The sequence below is a fragment of the Colletes gigas genome, unplaced genomic scaffold (assembly GCF_013123115.1).
Source record: "Colletes gigas isolate AHSC1104 unplaced genomic scaffold, ASM1312311v1 Colletes_gigas_Sc00016, whole genome shotgun sequence".
Lineage (NCBI taxonomy): Eukaryota > Metazoa > Arthropoda > Insecta > Hymenoptera > Colletidae > Colletes > Colletes gigas.
The window spans coordinates 5376242-5395488 of record NW_025106645.1 but is presented as its reverse complement, the minus strand read 5'-3'; the positions used below and the strand labels follow the sequence as shown (position 1 = coordinate 5395488).

At 37.0% G+C, this 19247-nt stretch overlaps 1 protein-coding gene across 2 annotated transcripts; it reads right to left on the bottom strand.

Moving 5' to 3' along the window:
* Positions 1-2718: 2718 nt before the first annotated feature.
* Positions 2719-5899, bottom strand: LOC122400120. Of its 2 annotated transcripts, none has more exons than XM_043401378.1 (3): positions 5530-5899; positions 4992-5177; positions 2719-3036 (listed from the first exon to the last, which is right to left on the bottom strand). In XM_043401378.1, the coding sequence occupies exons 1-3, from the start codon at positions 5779-5781 to the stop codon at positions 2986-2988; spliced, it is 489 nt and encodes a 162-aa protein (XP_043257313.1). In that variant the 5' UTR covers positions 5782-5899; the 3' UTR covers positions 2719-2985. The 2 variants fall into 2 exon arrangements, with proteins under 2 accessions (XP_043257313.1, XP_043257314.1); XM_043401379.1 differs by having other exon boundaries at positions 4992-5165.
* Between the last annotated feature and the right edge of the window lie 13348 nt (positions 5900-19247).

Here is a 19247-nt window from a genome sequence, read left to right as displayed (position 1 = left end):
AACCCCATTAGTATACACAGTAGTAGAACATGATAATCAAAATTGTTTAATGATGCAATAATACCCGTAAGAAGATCCAAGATGGTAGGGGAGGCTGAAGTCAATAGTAACACTTTGACTTTGCAATTTTTTGGGCCTCAATTCCTACCACGATTAGACGGTTGCAGACATGATAAAAAGAACACGTACGAGACGATTCTATCATAAACCTAGGTTTAGGAATCAAAATAATTATCATTTATTTATTTATTTATTCAATAAACCCCATTAGTATACACAGTAGTAGAACATGATAATCGAAATTGTTTAATGATGCAATATTACCCGTAAAAAGATCCAAATATGGGAGGCTGAGATCAAGAGTAACATTTTGACTTTGGAATACAATAACTTGAAAAGTATTACACTTAGAATAAAAATTGTTGTATGAAAATGTTACCTAATTATCCGACAGTATTCGCTCACGGTTATTTTATTCTATGACAAGTACTACTCAAGTTATTAATAAAAAATGGAAGGCAGAGAAATGTTACAACCATTCCTTACCTTAATTAAGAATCAATATTTAATGTAAAAGGATGAAACTAAAGATTAAGAGAAAGAAGAAGTACTTACTTGCACGAGGAATATTTCGCCATATACTAAAGCTCATTTTAATATCACTATTGATGATGTGACATCAACTTAACATATATCGAAATAGAGATTTATATATAATTACATAATTTCTTCAAATCCGCCGTCTTCATATTGACAACAAGAGCACAATTTTTAATAGAAACTGAATTTTAATAGAATAGAATATTTAAAATGTACGTATAGTTAAATTTTCAGTGAATTTCGCAGTAAATTCCTTCCCATCCACTTTTGAACGTGATTAATGATCTTTATCTCGTATTTTATATAAATTATTCCGCAAACACTCTGCACATGTGTCGTTGAATTACTTTCTAATCTTTCTAATATAATCTTGAGATTTATCCCTTGCTATTTCTATCACATTTCTTTAAACGCTACTGTTACATACAGGGTGTCTCAATACCAATGGTACGAGCGAGGAGGGTGTGATTCTGTGTGAAAAACAAATCGAAAATAAAGAATAAACGTTTTTCCTTTGAGGCTTCGTTTTTGAGAAAATCGACTTCGAAAATTCATTATATTGCAATAACTCACTATTTATTAATATTATATTTATCACTATTTATATTTATAAAACGAAACAGACTGAGTCTAAATGCACGCGCGCCCCACGAACTTTCAAACTCGATTTTGTCGAAAAATAAGCTCTGTATAAAAAAATTTTATTCTACATTTTCGGCCCAGTTTTATCCGAGGAATCGTAGTTGTACCAGGATTTTTCAAACACCTTGGATATATATTGTTTTTTCCCTTGTGGAATGTTGTAAATTATAAGCGTAAATGAGATGAAGGGTTAACGCTCGCGTTGAATCACAGTGTTTCCTTGATCGTTATGGGATGACGAATGAAAATCCAATGCTTAATGGAGATCAGTGAAATAATTGAGCGTAACGCGACCCCCGTTGTAAAATATTGTTTATTACCCGCTTATAAACAATGGTCAGTAAAGACTCTAGCGAAATGGGTTCGGTACGATTATTACAATACTCTGCGAGCATGCATTACATTTATCGCGAAAATGTATATGCCAATTATAATTATAGCGCGCTGGTCGATTGTTCGTAATATTATAATGGGTCGCTACATCGTTGCGCATAAAGGCGGTATATTTAATCGAACGCCCGTGAATAATTCTACTCGCTTAAAAAATAAGAGATTAAGAATTCACGGCTGTAATTAGCTACTTAAATCTGAATTCCCGTAATCCAACTTAATATCGCGGATCCCTTAATGCCTAATCACTTGAATAAAGATTGTTAAAGACGCATTCGGATCATACTCTCGCTAGAAAACAAACTTTTGCAACGTATAGGCGTGACGATGTCAGCCCGTACGTTTTGTAAAATCGTTGCTCCGTAAATCTGTTACATTTAAATCGTTGGATAAACGCGTTCTTAAAACTAGTTGAGTGAACATCGCTGCGTATGCACAGATTGCATAGCAAAGGGTCTCCTGCTCTTTAACGCTCGTACAACGGGTCAAAAGGCTTTTTAGGAGCAAGTCACCGGATTCGAAATCAACCAAAACGAAGAGAAAAGCATATCTTGGTCGATTACGGAGCTGTGACGTCTCTTAGAAACGGCGAGAATCAATTCTACTCGTTGTTCGCGTAAAAAAAGGATTAGATAAGCGTCAAGAAAAATGACCATCGCGGCCCGTAACCGGCTACTCGACAATCGACAATGATGTAATTGTCAGATACACGACCATAGCGAAACTCGTGAACGAACATCGCCGAATTAGCTTGGCACGCGATCAACGATTAAATAAATGAAAAAGAGTTGCATAATGTGAGAATGAGAAACGATAAATTTTCAAACGAATTCTTGTCGATTGTATCTAACAATCAATCATTTCAGTCAGTGCGATACCTGCGCACAGAAAAGTCCTCGAACGAAATAATTAAAGTTTTTACATGTATGCAAATTAATATGAACACATTGTAAGTTTATTTAACGCATTATTTTTATATATCGTCTAGCTGATCGTGCAACCAGACCAGTTTATGCCGTTGTCGTATGTAAAAACTTTAATTTGTTCTATCTGAAAAAACAAGCCACCGAACACAAAATGGCAACGGACTTTTCGATTTTCCCTTTACGCGAGAAATTCGTATGTTTCGGCGTAGCCTGTTTTTAAAAAACACCTTTATGCCTTGTTTCTTTCATTGTTGGCCACTTTCTGTTAGTACGAATTCAAATTTTCGCGCGCTCCCCGACCAAACGCGCGATAACTCGTTACGTCTGGCCGAGATGCACGCCTTTGTCGCAAATCGCCTTTTTCGTTTCGTCACATCGGATTCGTTTCGAGCCGGCTGCCGCTTGTCTGGTATTCTCGTCGATGACGTTAAAACTGGTACGTCGACGGTTCAGTGAAGCCACAGTCTTTGCAATGCGCCTGTAAAAAAAAATAGAAAATATATGGAATTTCGCTGATTTTCGATTACTGTCGGATAACGTGTCGAACAGAGTGTGATTTCATTAATTATCAACTCTAGATGTATGTGAAATACAAGCAATTAAAGATTGCAAGATAGTGTTTATATGGAAACCTGATGAACACACCTTACATTCGAAATTTCTATAAATGATTAATAATTAATATATCGTACATTCGAATCAATAAAGTTTATTATAGATAATTTATTATTTCCTTCAAAAATTTCGCGACAATTACATTTTCAAAATAGCTGGGTCATCTCTAAAAACATTCCATTTTTTCCAAGTAGACATTTATTACACATTTTCACAATTATTTTAATTTATTATTTAATTCAAGAATAATAATAACCGTAAAATAAAATACCATGCTATTAGAAATAATACTTGAAAAGTTAAAAGTTAAAGTAATCCAAATAATCCATGGAATTCGAGCGATGTATGGTTGTGGATTACAAAAGTAAATTATTGTGATTAGTTTCTGTAATCAATCACACAAATAGTTTCAAAAGAATCCGATCCACTCTGTTTCCCGCGATATCGTTTCGCCTGCTTCGTACGGAGTGAACATGCCCCAAGTTTGTTTTGTTCGTAATTTTTCCGAGTCGCTAAAAATGGCGCAGTCTTAACGCAGTGGAGGAGAACTGACCGAATCTGTCAATACCGTGGTCGTTCGCTTGGTTCCTTTTCCCGTGAATCTACGCTGGACTCGACAAATTTTTTAAGCTCCTCGCAACAGAAGACAGAAATTTACCATGCAGAACTTCCTAACGGCGCGATACCGCCAAGTCCACGATAAGATCAAGATTATTCGGATGTCGGAGTTCAGAGATAAATTTCCAAAAGTATGCACCAATCATGAATTGTTTAGGTTTCGCAAATAAAAAAGTAGTACTCTTTTTCTAGTACAAGAAAGATTAATTTCCGCGACCAAATACATAAGTAATCATCAGTTGGTAAAAGCCATTTTTTTTTTCAATTTATATGTCATTGAACATGACGTCCAAAGAGCTGTTTTATCGCATTTGTTTTTATTTCTGAACGTTTTTTTAAATTGCATCGATCGCTTGAATATTATTTTTTTTTCTAGTAATATTAAATAAATAATCGTCAGTTAGCGAGAGCCGTTCTTTTAATCCTGTTGTTTATTAGAACGTTAGAAGTAATTATTTAAGTTTCAATTTATTGCGTAAGTTTACTACGTTTACAAATAGTTCCGTGTTCGTCGTAAAACCTTTTATCGATCTTCAGGGTATCAGAGACATCAAAGTGCTATCCATTCTGGATCAAATACCATTGCCGTCCGTGATGAACAAACTCTCCAACATCGCGCAATATCGTTACGGGCATTACTGGCGAAAAACATTGGGCCTCAGGTACCGGACCATCGGTCTGATCGTTTCTCTGCCGATATTCTATCAAATTCGAACGATGGCCGCGTCGAGATCGAGCACGGAGACCGCGGAGGGTAGAAACGGAGAAATACCGGCGAAAAGCGACCGAGTTCGGAATCAGGGAAGCATCGGGCGAAGCAGCGAATGATTCGAGCAGAAGCATTTTCGTAGACACACTCGAGATGCGCCTTCCTTTGACGAATTTGTCGAAGGAGCCGAAAGTACGCGCGAGAAATTCACGCTTAATTATAGCCAGAGCATGAAAGACGATTCAAAATTTTACGGAACAGCTTCTCACTTCGAAATAGTTCGAAACGTCGACAGTATTAAATGTATCTATTAGAATAATCGCGAGCGTCAACGAATAGATAATTAACGAGCGATTCCGTAATTATTTTCGCGATTTGTGTACGTTTCGAACAAGATGCCCGAAATTGTCTTCCGTGTGAAATGTATAAATAAAACTAATCCCTCGAAATAAGTTGTGAATACTAGATTTCTTTAAAGAGAATTTGTTTACCGTGGGGTATTCCATGGTTAATCCGAACTCGCTCAGGCGATAGTAGACTGATTGATTCTCCATGAAGTTCTTGACATCGTATCGCGGCATCCTCGGTACTCTCATTTGCCACAACGGTTCTCTGATGTTTGCTCCCAAGTTCAATATGTCGCGTTCGTTGTGATAAACACGGACCTGTAGGTTTAGCTGTAAGCAACGATTCTTCTTTTTTCATTTATCAAAAAAAAAAGAAAGTGTCGTAAACGTGATACGGGTTAACTAGTTTCGAGAACCGAGTCACAAGGGAGGGGAAAAAATATTTGACTTTTTATTTGAATATATTAATGTTTATTTATATTATATATTTGAATATGTCTAACGAGCAAAAATTAAATGAAATCTTATTCGTTGCATGCTTGAACCACGGTTGTAATTAACGTATTTATAAAGGTACCATTCTATTTGAATAATTAATAGCTTCGATTAAAATCGTGTTAGAGAGAATGTTGTGACGTATTCCTTTCTGTTTTTCATTCGAATTCGATCAATCGTCGAGTACCTTCTCTTGTTTCTTGGACGTATCCTCGGTGGGTGTGCTCGGTCTGGAAGATGCTGGCGTTATTTCCGGTGTCAAGAATTCTATGGAAGGCACAAGGCTGCTAATTCCGCTAGATTCACTGCCCGTACTTGGCGAAATCGGCGCGTAACCCGTCAAAGATCTCAAACCTTGCTCGGAGAGAAGTCTCGCCCACAACGCGGAAAATTGTTCGGGCTCCAAACCAGAGAGCGGTAACGCTATCGTCAATGCCATTTTCCTGCTCCCCTGTTTTCCTTGTCACTTGCTTTATTGCTACGTTGCTGTATCTCGCGAATTGTTCACGTTTTCTGTCGCCGACACCCGAAACTACGCGTTCTTTCGACGATCGAAGACCGTTACAACGTCAACCGACAACTGATCGAAAGTTTGGGTTATCTCCTTCCTCCTGTACCGGTACCATCATTCGACGTTGTGTTTACGCTTCCTATCGTGCCCACTTATGCTTATATGTGGCTGTATTTAAAGGTAAACACGACCTTTGTAATTTGGGATTGAATTATAGGAATATTGATATATTCCCGGTGATAATGCGGCATCGTGTACTTCTTGGTTGTTAATTCGATTTAAGGAACGTCGCCAAAAATTGGCAATAAGTTACCTTCGAATTATACCGTGGTCTATTCGTAAAGAACAATATGAATTTTATTTTCGTACTGTTGAAACAGGTCAATTGGATAACTCGTTTACTTTTCACATTTGAGAAAGTAGATTCGATCTTTATATCACCATTACGTCTCCTTGCATCTGAACGATTTTGGTTTCACATTTATTTTTCTACTGTGAAAAGTAAGCGAGTTATTCGGATGATTTAGCTGAAATGTCCCACCTTGTGTATCATAATTGAAGTTATATTCGTTTTAATGACAATATGCAACAATGATCATAGTTTATTTTAATAAAATAAACGATTACGATTGAAATAAACATAATGAAATTTGCAAACGTTGGTTGATATTTCAAAATGGTGTCCATAGAAAAATATGTTATCGACGAGGTCACATGATCCTGTTTCCATAAAATTTTGCAGATTCCGTCTTTACCAACGTCAGTTACCTTACCTACAGCTGATCAAGAAATTATTTCGACGGTACAGCAGGTTGTTTCTATACCGACCGTATGATACACGGTGATTTTAGAGTACTCAGACTCGTTTACCATCTTAATTTTACATGAATATACTGTTGCATCATTTTTGTTGTTCAAACATTTATTATTGTTGAGTATTTGTGCAATTTTAATGCTGATACTTATTGCACTTGTTACCCGTTATATCTGTAGTTTTCGTATGTTGGTAATGCAGGTCTTCTCGTACCAACTCTCCATTCGCCCGTTCGTGTTGTCGAACATGGACGCTAGGGGGATATCAATTTTACTTGTTGTTAGACAATATTTTATTTTTCGTTCGTTTGCTTCTAATAAATGGGGGTTACGACACTTTTGCGAATTTATGTTGCGAATATGTACCTTATATATATTAAAATTTATGTAATTTTAAAGTTCTTATAATGAAAAGTTTGTCAAAACGTATTGCAATGATACTTTCTCGCAAGTGCTCGTACATCTTGCAGTTAGTATATAACGGCGGCTCGCAGAGAGTGTCTACGTGGTCCGGCGCTACTCAGGGATATCGACGGAGGACTTTCTCTTCAGGTCTCCTTTCCACAGGATAATAGTTTGGGTCGGATATAGACAATAACAAGGAGAAAAAGGATTTCGAATCCTTTCTCTCCTTTAAACATCATAGTTGCGTTTCTTGGTTTAGTAGGGGTTTCTGCCAAAATGACGTTCTAAAAAATTCCTTCATCGCTCCGCCCGCCTCCTTCAGGTTATGGGAGTATGAGGAGAGTTTCTCAGAATTTCCTCTCAAGCGTCATCGTGGATTCCGGAGAAAATTGGTTGTTTGCGGCATTATTCCAGCACCATATAATCTTTGGTGTGTTTTGCGCGGTTCTCTCTCCTTCTTTCCCAAACAGACACCAACCAGAGTCCTCACCAAAAAGGAAGGAGAGAGGAAAAAGTAAAAAAACTTAAAAAAAAAGTTTCTCTTTCTCATCCATTGGATAGAAAATTGCAAACACAACCATTGGAAAAAATAATGAGCGGTGCAGCAATTAATTAATTTCCTTCCCCCCCTCAGAACTTCTCCTTCGTGTTCCATGTTTCACTTTCATCTTTCTAAAATGTAATATGGTACCAACACCAAAACGGATTCAAGAACCAAAAATGCACAACTCTACTGTAGTAGTTCAAGTGTGACCACTCTTTTGCCAAATTTTCTTTCAAAAATTTCTTTTCGCAAACGTTTGTACAGAATCAGTGCACTGCACATTGCAATTACCTGCTGCACCGACTTCTAACCTCTAGGCGTTTCTCTGGTACACCGCCAGAGCATAGCGATTCGCAGCTACCATTTAGTTAGTTCGATACTCCGTGTGAACTATGTCACATGTTTCGTTTAATGGTTTTACATTAGGTACCTATACAGTGACGTTCTTTCCGTCAGAAAAAATTGATTCCACACGGAAAGTACGTTAAATTAGAGGGGACATTTCATAGGTATAATAATCGTGTATATTTTTGTTTCATTATTATTTAAATTTAATTTAGCTTCATTTTGTAGATACTTATTATAAATAATTATATACAAATAAAAGGTTAAGTTGATTACGAGTATTTACCTTTAAATATAAGCCTCTCATTGGATGGTATACTGTTTCTAAGGGTTGTGTCTGTCTCATTAATATAAGCAATTTATAAAATGAGGTAACACCCACGTGTAAATAATTTTAGTAATCTTTAAGTTCGCAAATTTCTAATCTTTTTAGCAATTTACAATTACTGATATTTCCATTAAAAAGTCACTTCGTACACTTGGATCTTTTTGTTCTTTCAAATAATAATTTGTTAACAAGGCCAGAAAAATTATTTCTTTTTATTCTAATATATATATTGGTTATAGTCTAATTAAAATAAAAAGGAATGAAGTTCACCATTCACACGAGAAACATAAAAAAAAATATAATATTTATTCATAATTGAAAGAAAAGACAAATTGAGTCATATATTAATAATAGTAATAATAACTGAAGGCAGTGAATATTAAAAATATTTTCTATCTTTTCAGTTTTTTGTTTATTAATTAAATAAAAGATAATCGTATACGTACAAAATTTTATCGAAATATGGTGACTATTATTTACAAATATACGTATACATAGTGGATATAGTATATTATATATTTATACCAAATAATGTTTATTCAACATTTGCTTTGAAGAGAAAGAATTGTGATTTTTTTCTTGAAGCAATAAAAATAAAAAATAAAACAGATGAATGAAAGACGGTTTGAAATAGGGCCCAATATGATAATTCCTCGGAACGGACTAACTTTGGGTCCATTTTGACTCGAATTTGAATTCCATTATTTCGCATTCCAGTACAAGGTTTTTGATTGAATTTGTTCGTTAACGTAATTGTAAATTCTCTATTTTTTTAATTGTCGTTAATTCTATAAGATTACTGTAAAATTATTGATCTAAAACCGAAATTTCATCACTCTGAAGGAAATGATTTGCATGAGCCCCAATGGACCCGGAGTCTGTTAGGCAAGAGTTGTGAATGGTTATGAATAATTATTTTCGTCTCAACAAAAATGTGACCAGTTGCAACGTGATAATTGAAATTGTTCTATAGGTAGAAGCGTTCCAATATCGAAGAGTTAAACAGAATGATGGGACTAAAATTTAACGACCAATAGTTAAAAAAAAAAAGATAATTTCACTTTCGGTTAAAACTTCATATTACGTAAATTAACGATCAACATTACTATCACGAATACGCATTTTAAGAGCTAAGATCAAGAGCTAACATCGCTGAGGATCATAGCTGCTTGCAATACGTAAAGGTTAATTACAGAAGTTTCCAAATATTCCATTTATATTTAATCCATTCACAGCCAGGAAAATTTAGAGCGATTTTATTTCAAAGAAAACATAGAATCTTGCTAGGTCTAATAATACTTATGCTCGAAAAAGAGTATTATACAAGATTTTCGTTCATCCTTTCCAATAATTCCCAACTGAAGCGGCCACAGACTCATTCCGTGACCAATTGCAATCGATCTAACACCGCGAATTACGAGATACCTCGTAAAAATGAGACTCTGCCAATGATTTCCATGGCACGGAAAATAACGCAAGGATCGTACAGGCTGCGTAAGTTCCAGTTTCGAGTCCGGGAAAGACAAAGCGTAACGCTGGACCGGTGTTTCGCAGATTATGGCGTACTCTGTCGCGCGACCGGCTTGACCACGTATAACGGGTGTCCGATTCGCGTTGGCGGAACTACACGACCCATCCGGTGGCCCTAGCAACGCACATGCGCCCTTCTTGGACTCTCGTTTCTCCAGTTTCTCTCTCCGGATGGTTGGGGATTGGCCCGGAGTAACACCCCCTCATAATGGGTTCACCCGTCCGCGCTGAGCGCGGGAGAGCGACCGAGAAAGAGACGGAACGACGTTGTGAGGGTGAGAGACGAGGAGGAACAGACGGCGGAAGCGAGAGCCGGAGTGCCAGAGGAGGGACAGAGCGAGTAAAAGACTGAGCGAACCAGGGAAGAGCGAGACGATGAAAGACAGGGAGAGACGAGAGGGAAGAGGGCAACGGAAGCCATATTGATTTCCCTATGTTTCCCCGTATTGTTACTATAGCGCCCGGTGAGGGCGCGAGGAGAAGGCAGGTACCACCCTCGTCAACCATCCCGCGGCAGCCACCCCTCGGCAGCCACCCCGCGCAGCCACCCTGTTCTGTTCTTCGAACCGACGCTCGTCCGACGAGAGACTGTGTCGGCGGACGTGGATTCCCTTCCGGTCTTTCGTTTCTTTCTCCCCTGCCCTTCTGTCTCGCGTACCGAGGTTTCCTACGTTAGTCTTTCCTTTATTCCGGTGTATCGGTTGATACTGGATGTTGTCGCCATCGTTCCCGGACCATCAGAATTTTTAGAGCCCCACGGACGTTAACGTCTTACGAGGGCGGTTTACCGAATGTAGAATTAGTTTTGATGAAATTTCGATTCGGAAGTTGGAATACTCGACCACCCCCATAACAACTGAGACGTCAATGTTTGTCATAAACAGCCCCCAACGTTGGTATAAACGATATTTGTAAATTTTCTTTACATTTTATTTCATTTTCGGACACTGAAAATTTTTAGAGAGTGAATTATGAATATTAACATCTTACGAGGGTGGTTGTCGAAATGTATAATTTATTTTGGCAAAATTTCGATTTGAAAGTTGGAATACTCCACCACCCTTAACAACTGAAATGTCAAAGTTTGGTCATGAACACTGAACGAGGGGTATAAATGACATCTTTTTGTAAATGTTGAGGAACAATGATGTAAATCAAAGAATGTTGCAAATTATAATTTGAAAACTTAAAAATATTTTATTGCAGGCTTTGCTATCCTAGGTAGAAAGATATCACACACTGTCAAAATTGGGACCACAAATATTTGCGGAGTTCGAGTACTTTCTATACCCATCCATGGTGCATATTTGCAACGAATATATAGTAAATATAGTTGAATACAAATGATTGAATTATTTTGTAATTTCACCAACGCAATGTTGAGACTTTTTGCTTACTATAGACATCATATTTAATACGTTGATTGCCACGGTGGACATTGGTGACATTTCAAGCTTCCAACCTTTCTTTCAAACACTTACAACGAACGATCCCTAATAATTAAAAATTTTTAAATAACATTAGAATCTTTTTGCTTTTGAGCAAAATTAAACCAAACTTTTTTATTAAAATTTGATTTGAAATTAAAATTGATTAAAATTTAACCAAACGATGAATACATTTTTATCAGTGAGAAACGATTTTCTTTCCCCCTTCGATGCTCTAAAAATCCTAAATCAGAGTTCTCGAATATTTTCATGGGTCAATCTTGCTCGAAAGACACCTGAACCGTTTACCCCCTCCACCTTTTCTTACGAGCCTCAAGTCGGTGTCTATTTTTGCGTTTATTCCCGTTTCGTTTCCTCCGGCTCCACTGTTTCCCTGCCGCGCATCACGGTCAATTAATAGGAGTCATTTATAAGGGCAAACCGGAGAATCTGGGAATCCGCAATCCACCGGGGAGCAATAAATCTCAAGTTGGCGAGCGGGATGGAAACGGAACCCCTCTTGTAAGCTGGTTGTATTGTAGCTATTACCGAGCCATGCATCACTAGGTAACAACCACACGGTTCACTATCCCCGTCTCTCTTTCTACCCTCCCCGTGTCTGTCCCGTTCCGTCTCTCTTTCCTTCCCTACCCCTCTTCGTACCGTTTCGTTTCCCGGGACAGAGAGGAGGAGAGGAGCAAAGGACACGACGCAGAAAAACGGGACGTCTGGGAAGTTTCGCAGCTGATATCGTGCATGGACCACCCAGGTGTGCCTTCCACGGATCCGTACGATAGGGTGTTCTAACATTAAGGAGAGACATTAAGCTACCGTACGAACCGTGTTGCGTGCGCGGCGGTCCAGACTATCTCGTTGATGAGCTGATCGCGACACGGGGAGACGTTCCCCGACTCGATCACTACCCTTCGCGAGCAAAACGTGAATCTTAGGGATCAACTCGCGAGCTACAAAACAGCACGAGTCCACTTTTTTACGCTGTACGTGTTAGTCATTTTATGCACGCTAAGACTTGCCCAGTAAAATTTAAAATAACATAAAAATCTAGCTTCATATTTTGAGATAACTCGAGTTTATGAAACGTGCTGTTTAGACAATCATCGATATAGCACTGTTAATTATATCAATCATTTACAATGTCTGACTTGTTCCAAGTTCTTGATGTCCAGTTTCACACTCCCTTGCCATCGAGTCTTACAGTCTGCGAATTGGAAAGGCAAAAAATTTATGTAATATGTAAATCGTGCATTTCAAATTACAAATATGATAGATTTAACATATATCAATGAAATATTTTATGTATATTAAAATCAACAAATTTTTGCATTTATGAGGTAATCGTAGAATAATTGTTTCTCATGTCCATGGACGAACAAATTTAAACAAACTTAAATAGGTTTTAAAAATTATTTGAATCCTGTGAATGGAGCTAACTTATACTTGTTCCACTTTAATTATTTGTATCATAAGAATATATAAACCAAATCACTCTACTGTAATTCTGCAAAAGCATATTAAAATCAAAGTAATACAGTTCGTGTCCTCCCCCCGTTAGAATAACCTTATTAAATATTACTTAAATCAATGTTGAAAATACCAACTTGCCCACATATAATACGCGAAACAGAATAAAACTTCGAACAGATCGTTTTGCAAGATGAAAATAAGTTTATAAGGAATAACAGAATCTTTAGATATATTTTTGGTTTCAATTTTAACAAATTTTTGGTTCTAAAATCTCGAATAGAATTTATATTAAACAAGAAAGCATTGTGGATCCATTTTCAATTTACACGTAATTGGCATTAAAATATTTAACAAATAAAAGTTCGTTTCTTGCAGCCCCTGTTGGAGAATTTCTAATCTCAAATCTATCTTAGAAAACTATCCCTACGAGCATTTAAATTTCTCTTTATATGCAAGATATGCAATAGGGAGAGAAACTGAACACACATACGACATTTTAACAAAAATAATTTTGTATTCAATATCAGCATGTAGAATACAAAAGAAACAAAATAAATTTAACATTTGTGACATCATTATTATTTCACTTACTATTTCGTCCATAAACCTTTAACCTTGATAATTGCTCCAATACGTTTAGACACACTCAATACCACATTTTCGAAATACTCTGGTACAATAGAAATATAAATTACTCAAAATTAGTTGCGATGCAAACTTGACTAAACGAAAAAAAATTGCAAGACACGAAATAATAATGGTATCGCAAATGTTAAATTTGTTTTTAAAAGATTGTAGATAATACCAAGTATTTTGTATTTTTTGTATTCTGCAAATATTGGATAAAAAATTATTTTTATTAAAATGTCGTACGTGTGTTCAGTTTTGTTCCTCACTGCGTAAAGGTGAATTCAAGACATTGGAAATATTATTTTAATCTACGTAATGTCAAAGGATTTAGAAGATGAAGTCGATATTTTTAGGCATAAGGTACTCGAGGAAAATAAATATTTAAAACGCGTGTCCTTTGGTTGCTTCCACGGCTATTTCAGTCGCCCTTGTGCAGGACGTTCGTCGGGAACCGTGGCAGTCAATTTATCCCGCAAACTCGGGGACGTGCATCGCGATCGTCACGCGGTCGACAGCGATTTCGACGCGGTGGGTGGTACCGCGTTCGTTTTCTCCGCGTCGCGTCGGAATCGTGCCCGTCGTCCGGCTTTAAAGTGCCAATCAGGGGGATGAAAAAGAGAAGGCGGAAAAGGAAGAGTACGTGCGACGTCCGCGAGCTCGTGCCACGGCCACGTGTCCGGTGTGCTCGAAGAACGAGGTCCAGACACACCCACTGTGCACGCGAGCGCCGAGGCAACCCCGTGACCGTGCGCAGAACCCCCATAGAACGCGATTCCGGCCGGCATTAAACGCGTGTGCTAATGCACTTAATAGCGAGCCGGCGTGCGTGCACGAGCCGCTGCGTGAGAACACGCGTGGGCGGGGTAGTTGTCAAAACACAGCGTTGAAATTGCAGGATGTGCCGCGATTTCGCTCGCAGTCGAGATTCATTTCATTCTGTTTCGAAGGACTCGCTTTTTCGTTCACTGTATAGTAGAAATGGGCAAAATTTTTTTAACAAAAGGTTCGAATGTCGAATAAAAGTTAAATTAACGCTGGAACTGTCGACAATTATGGCGTATTTATTTGTACCAAAGAAATTAACACGATATGCAAAGTGTTTATTCGTTCTCTTATAGAGGACTGCAGTAAATCTTTTACAATTTTTATTCATTTTGGCCACTTTGGTAGTTCTAGTGTTAAAGGGAACTGGGGATAGTTAACAGACGTTTCATTTATTTTAGTCATTTATGTTAAGAAAATATATAATTACGAGAGTTGTGATATCTGGTGTGATATACACTTGATTATATGATCATACAATTGAAGTATTTGAATGTTTCTTTAACACCTTTCATGTTAGTCAACTAACCCTATGGTTGGGGTAGGTAGACCTATTGTATGGGGCATGGTGGACTCTTTCATGTTCAGTATCTACCAGAAATGGATAAAATCTTTTTATTCGAATGAAAAGTTCAAATGTCGAATGAAAATTAGGGGAGATCAGGGCTGATTAACAAATGTTTCGGTTTTTTGTTTTAGTTATTCATGCGAAAATAGTATATAATTACGAGAGTTGTGATATCTGGTATGATATACACTTGACTATATGATAAAATATTATTTTTCTTTTATGCATAAATTACAGTATATGTACACATAAAACTTTCATAAAAAATGACTTCGTGATACACCATTTGAATCATTTCGTAATTGATGCTCTGTTTGATCTTCTTTGGCATGTTTTTGTTATTCCATGAGAAATGTTATTAATTATTGTGTTATTAACTGACTAAAAATATCGTGGCAGTTAATTGTTCAATAGACAAACTTTAAAATATTCGTTTATTAGTGATATTATTATAATTTTTAGTTTATTAGTGATTCTTGATATAATTTAATTAAATAGGTTTACAATATGTAAAAATTAATATTTTTTAACGAATAAATATATTTAACGTCGAGTTTCTGAGTAAAAATTACCCTATTTAAACAATTTCTAGAAATAAATAATGTCTCAGATGAAGATCCTCAAGGATTTACAAACTTACTAAAGTAAAATGCTTGCAGATGGTAAAAAATTGAACTTTCTCGCGTCTAAATCGCCGTTTTTGAATACTGCACTGCTGCGAGTAATTATAAACTGACTCGTATTTGTGCAGTTCTCATGAAACAACAATTTTCTTCTTCAAAAATCCGAAACAAAAAATAGCTTCCTTTAAAAGTGTATTTTAGGCTCCGAACAAATATGAATTCACCATTAATTTTAGTTAAATTTCATTTTATATTTATTGAAGTTTCCTGTATTGTTCATTACTTGTAATACCGTTAAGGAACATTATCAATTAAGTTATTTAGAATCGTCTATCCCAGTGAACATTCTATTAAAAAATTGGACTTTTTCGCGTTTAAATCGCCGTTGTCAAGAGAACGACTGTCGCGAGGTTTCTGCTCGTGATTCAATGTTGATACGAATACCTCCGCGTCGAAGAGGGTAACGACAGAGGCGGGCCCCTGGAAACCTCCGGGATCCTCGAATAGAAATTTATAGCGTCTCGCGTCGGGCCTCGCGGGGGATCATGGTCGTCGGCCAGGCGCAAGGTGTTCCGACTCGTAAAATTTATGTAAAATCATGCGCATCCGTTGCTCCCGGGGGGGGCATACGTACGTGTGGCCGAGCGCGGTAACCGCTTGTAATAACGTAAGATTGAAGGTCGCAGGTAACAGACCATCCGGGCGCATCCTCATAACATGTAAAACACCAGGATTACGGGATAATAACGAGCCGGCCCGTTTGTGTTTGTGAAGTTCGCCGGACACGAGACCGTGTTCGTCCGTGCGGACGTTGGATTGGACGAGAACGTGTACGTTGCTGGCCGAGATAGCCGGGCGATAATGAAACGGCATGGCGGATAGCAAGGGTGTCGGGTCGTCCACGTAATTCCGCTGGTCGAAGTCCGCCGCGGAGTGGACGCTGGGGATCCCCCTGCCGCGGTACACACCCCCCGTGGCTTTTAATATCGCTTTATTAACCCACTTTGGAACGTGGTACGCGAGTTCTCGTCGGGATCCTGGACGAACGAACTGATCCTAACCCATTTCAACCGGTCGAAAAGAACGAAATTCTATCCTCGCGCGAAAAACGCGACGACATTGTTTTCGCGTAGCAACGATTAGTCGGTGACGTTTTTCGTTTGTACTTGGAAACGTAATTATTTGATGAATTAAATTTGATTGTTTGAATAAATATAGAGGTCTAATAATTAATTTTTTTTTACATCGAATACATGCATGTTGCTGAAATCGTGTGTCAGTGATTTCCTACTAGTAAGAGGGCAATTCTTAATGGTTTATACATTTTGAAATCTGCTCTTAACCCTTTGTACTCCTTCGTCGAGTCCCAGTCGACAGTTTTTCAAGTACAAACCAAAGAGATATCATACACTTGAAAATTACAAAATACAACGATAGTGTAAATAAAACAGATATTTAATTGAATTTGTTTGTTTAAATTGCCCTACTTTTTAGTTAACGAAATATAATTCGGTGTGCAAAGGGTTAATTCCTTGGATAAGACTGCTAAATCTACCCTATCCAAACGCAAGAAATAGTGTTCTAATATTTAATTATATTTATATATAAAATTTTTCAGTTGTAAATATATTGATTACGAGTGTCTTTCAATAAGGTAATATATTATTTACATTACCTATTTTATAATATAGATGTATTTTATTTTTCTTCTTATTATAGATTTCATAAGTAAACAACATTTGTTTTTATTTATCAAAATTTCTGCAAGTAGTGAAAATGATGATACAGAGAAAATACAGATACTATGATCGATGAATATAAAAATTACAGTAAAAAAGCCTAAAGATAAAACAAATTTAAAATTCAATAGAAGAAATTACTAGTGATTTCTTAAAAAAACTAATACACTCAATAACCAAAGTATTAATTAAAGAAGTATGATTAACTGTCAAGTTATTTTTCATTGGCAGTGGTTAACAATTGCAAAACATTTGCTTTAAACTGTGGGAGAAGGACAATTACATAGAAAACCCATAAACATTTTATTCTTCCAAATGTAAACAAAAATATTGACATCTTAAATATTTCTTTATTTCTTTATTTTTCCTAATATAAATCAACAGTTTAGTACCTTTCACTTTCATAGTATTCCATACTTTCGTTGTATTGAACTTTCAAAAATGTATAGCAATCGAAACCTTAATTAATATAGTGTAAATTTTTATTGATAAAAATTTCAAAATATTTATCCTAAAAAAGATAGCAGTCGAAGTTTGCAGCGAATGCAGTAAGAATAGTTTAATGACTCGCTGTAATATTATTCGCATAATTGTGTAAATATATATTAATATTATACAGAACGAAATCATACATATTGTCCAAACCCATAACGTGAACGAGTAATTTGCATGAATGGTAAATGGAGAGAAATGAGTCGTTGGGTAATTAAATAAAATGGTGGTTGTTGGGTTGATCATTTGGGATACGTGAAATTATTGGAACTCGAGTATGTGGATAATATTTCATATACTATTTCTAGCATGTGTGACATCGTGTAAATACCTTACCTTCACGATTTGAAAATTCTTGTTGAAGTAGAATAAAAGAAAGTTATGCATTAAATTAAATAATATATAGACTCTGCAATTTAAAAAAATAAAAAATGACCTTGCAATGACCTTCGTGTCTTCATACAATAATTTTTCGCCTCGAATATTCAGGTATTTTCAGGATGTTCACCTTCTAAAGTGCATTTCGTGTTTTAGATGTAACGTGATTGAATTTAATGAGGTATTCTATACAAAAACTTTCAAAAAATCGATTTTTCTTGAATTTTCTTTTGCAGCTGGGGAATATTAAGAATGGACCTGTAAAAGGTTTGATTAAAATTCCTAAAAGTAAGGGCACTATAAGCGTTTCTATCATACAGGTGTCAATACTATTTAAGAGTTCTCAACTTTGTTAAAAGTAATTTGCGATATCAATTCCTTTTTAACTTCTTAGTGGAAAGTTTTTGTAATTATAAACATAGGTAACTTGGGAGTCATTACGTTAATGAGCCTAATCTATGTAGAAAGAATGTCAAGGGGTGGTTAAATTGCCATACTGTCACTGCAACTCGAACTAAAGGAGACTCGACCATTTTTGACGGTTTGAATAAATCTGAGGTATTTTCAAAAATAGTTCTGTACAAATCGATCTATGGAATTATCAGAAGTAAATTTCACGATCGAATCGAACACGTGCAAATTCAAAATAAATATTTCCATTTGCATCGTCGATTGTCTATTTATCGTAGACCTATGGATATACCCATAAAGGCAAGATAAATGAAATAGATACAATGTTCTCTAATTTATAGGGCTTACAATGACTCGAATCGTCGCTAACTGGAAACGTTGTTTTTCGGGAGGGATCATTTGGAGACGAGTTTGGGCAGCGTCCGCAATTATCCCTTTGACGTCTGTCGCGTTCGCAACAACGACCGTTGGTACCGTGAAATCGCGGGGAACCGACTCGTTAATTCCCGATACGTCTCGTCTGGGTCTGATATTAATTTTTGCATCTTCATCACAGAGGGAGACGTCTTGAGCGGGGTTCGTTGCCCCCGGGCGGCGGTTACTCTTTGTGACCGCGAGCGCGCTTTGTACCGGACACCCCGTAGACGTCGCGGTGAAGATGTCGCAAATTGGATCGTGTATATAGCCGTCGCGGGCGCAATATATCGCCGAGGAGATCCCGGCAATCCCACGAAACAAGGCTCTTGAATCACCGCACGCCTGACTTACGCGGGAGCCGGCTTAACGGACCAAGCAAAGCCGGCTTCGTTTGCACAAACGAAGCCACCAGATGTCGATCTGAATATTTCGCCCTG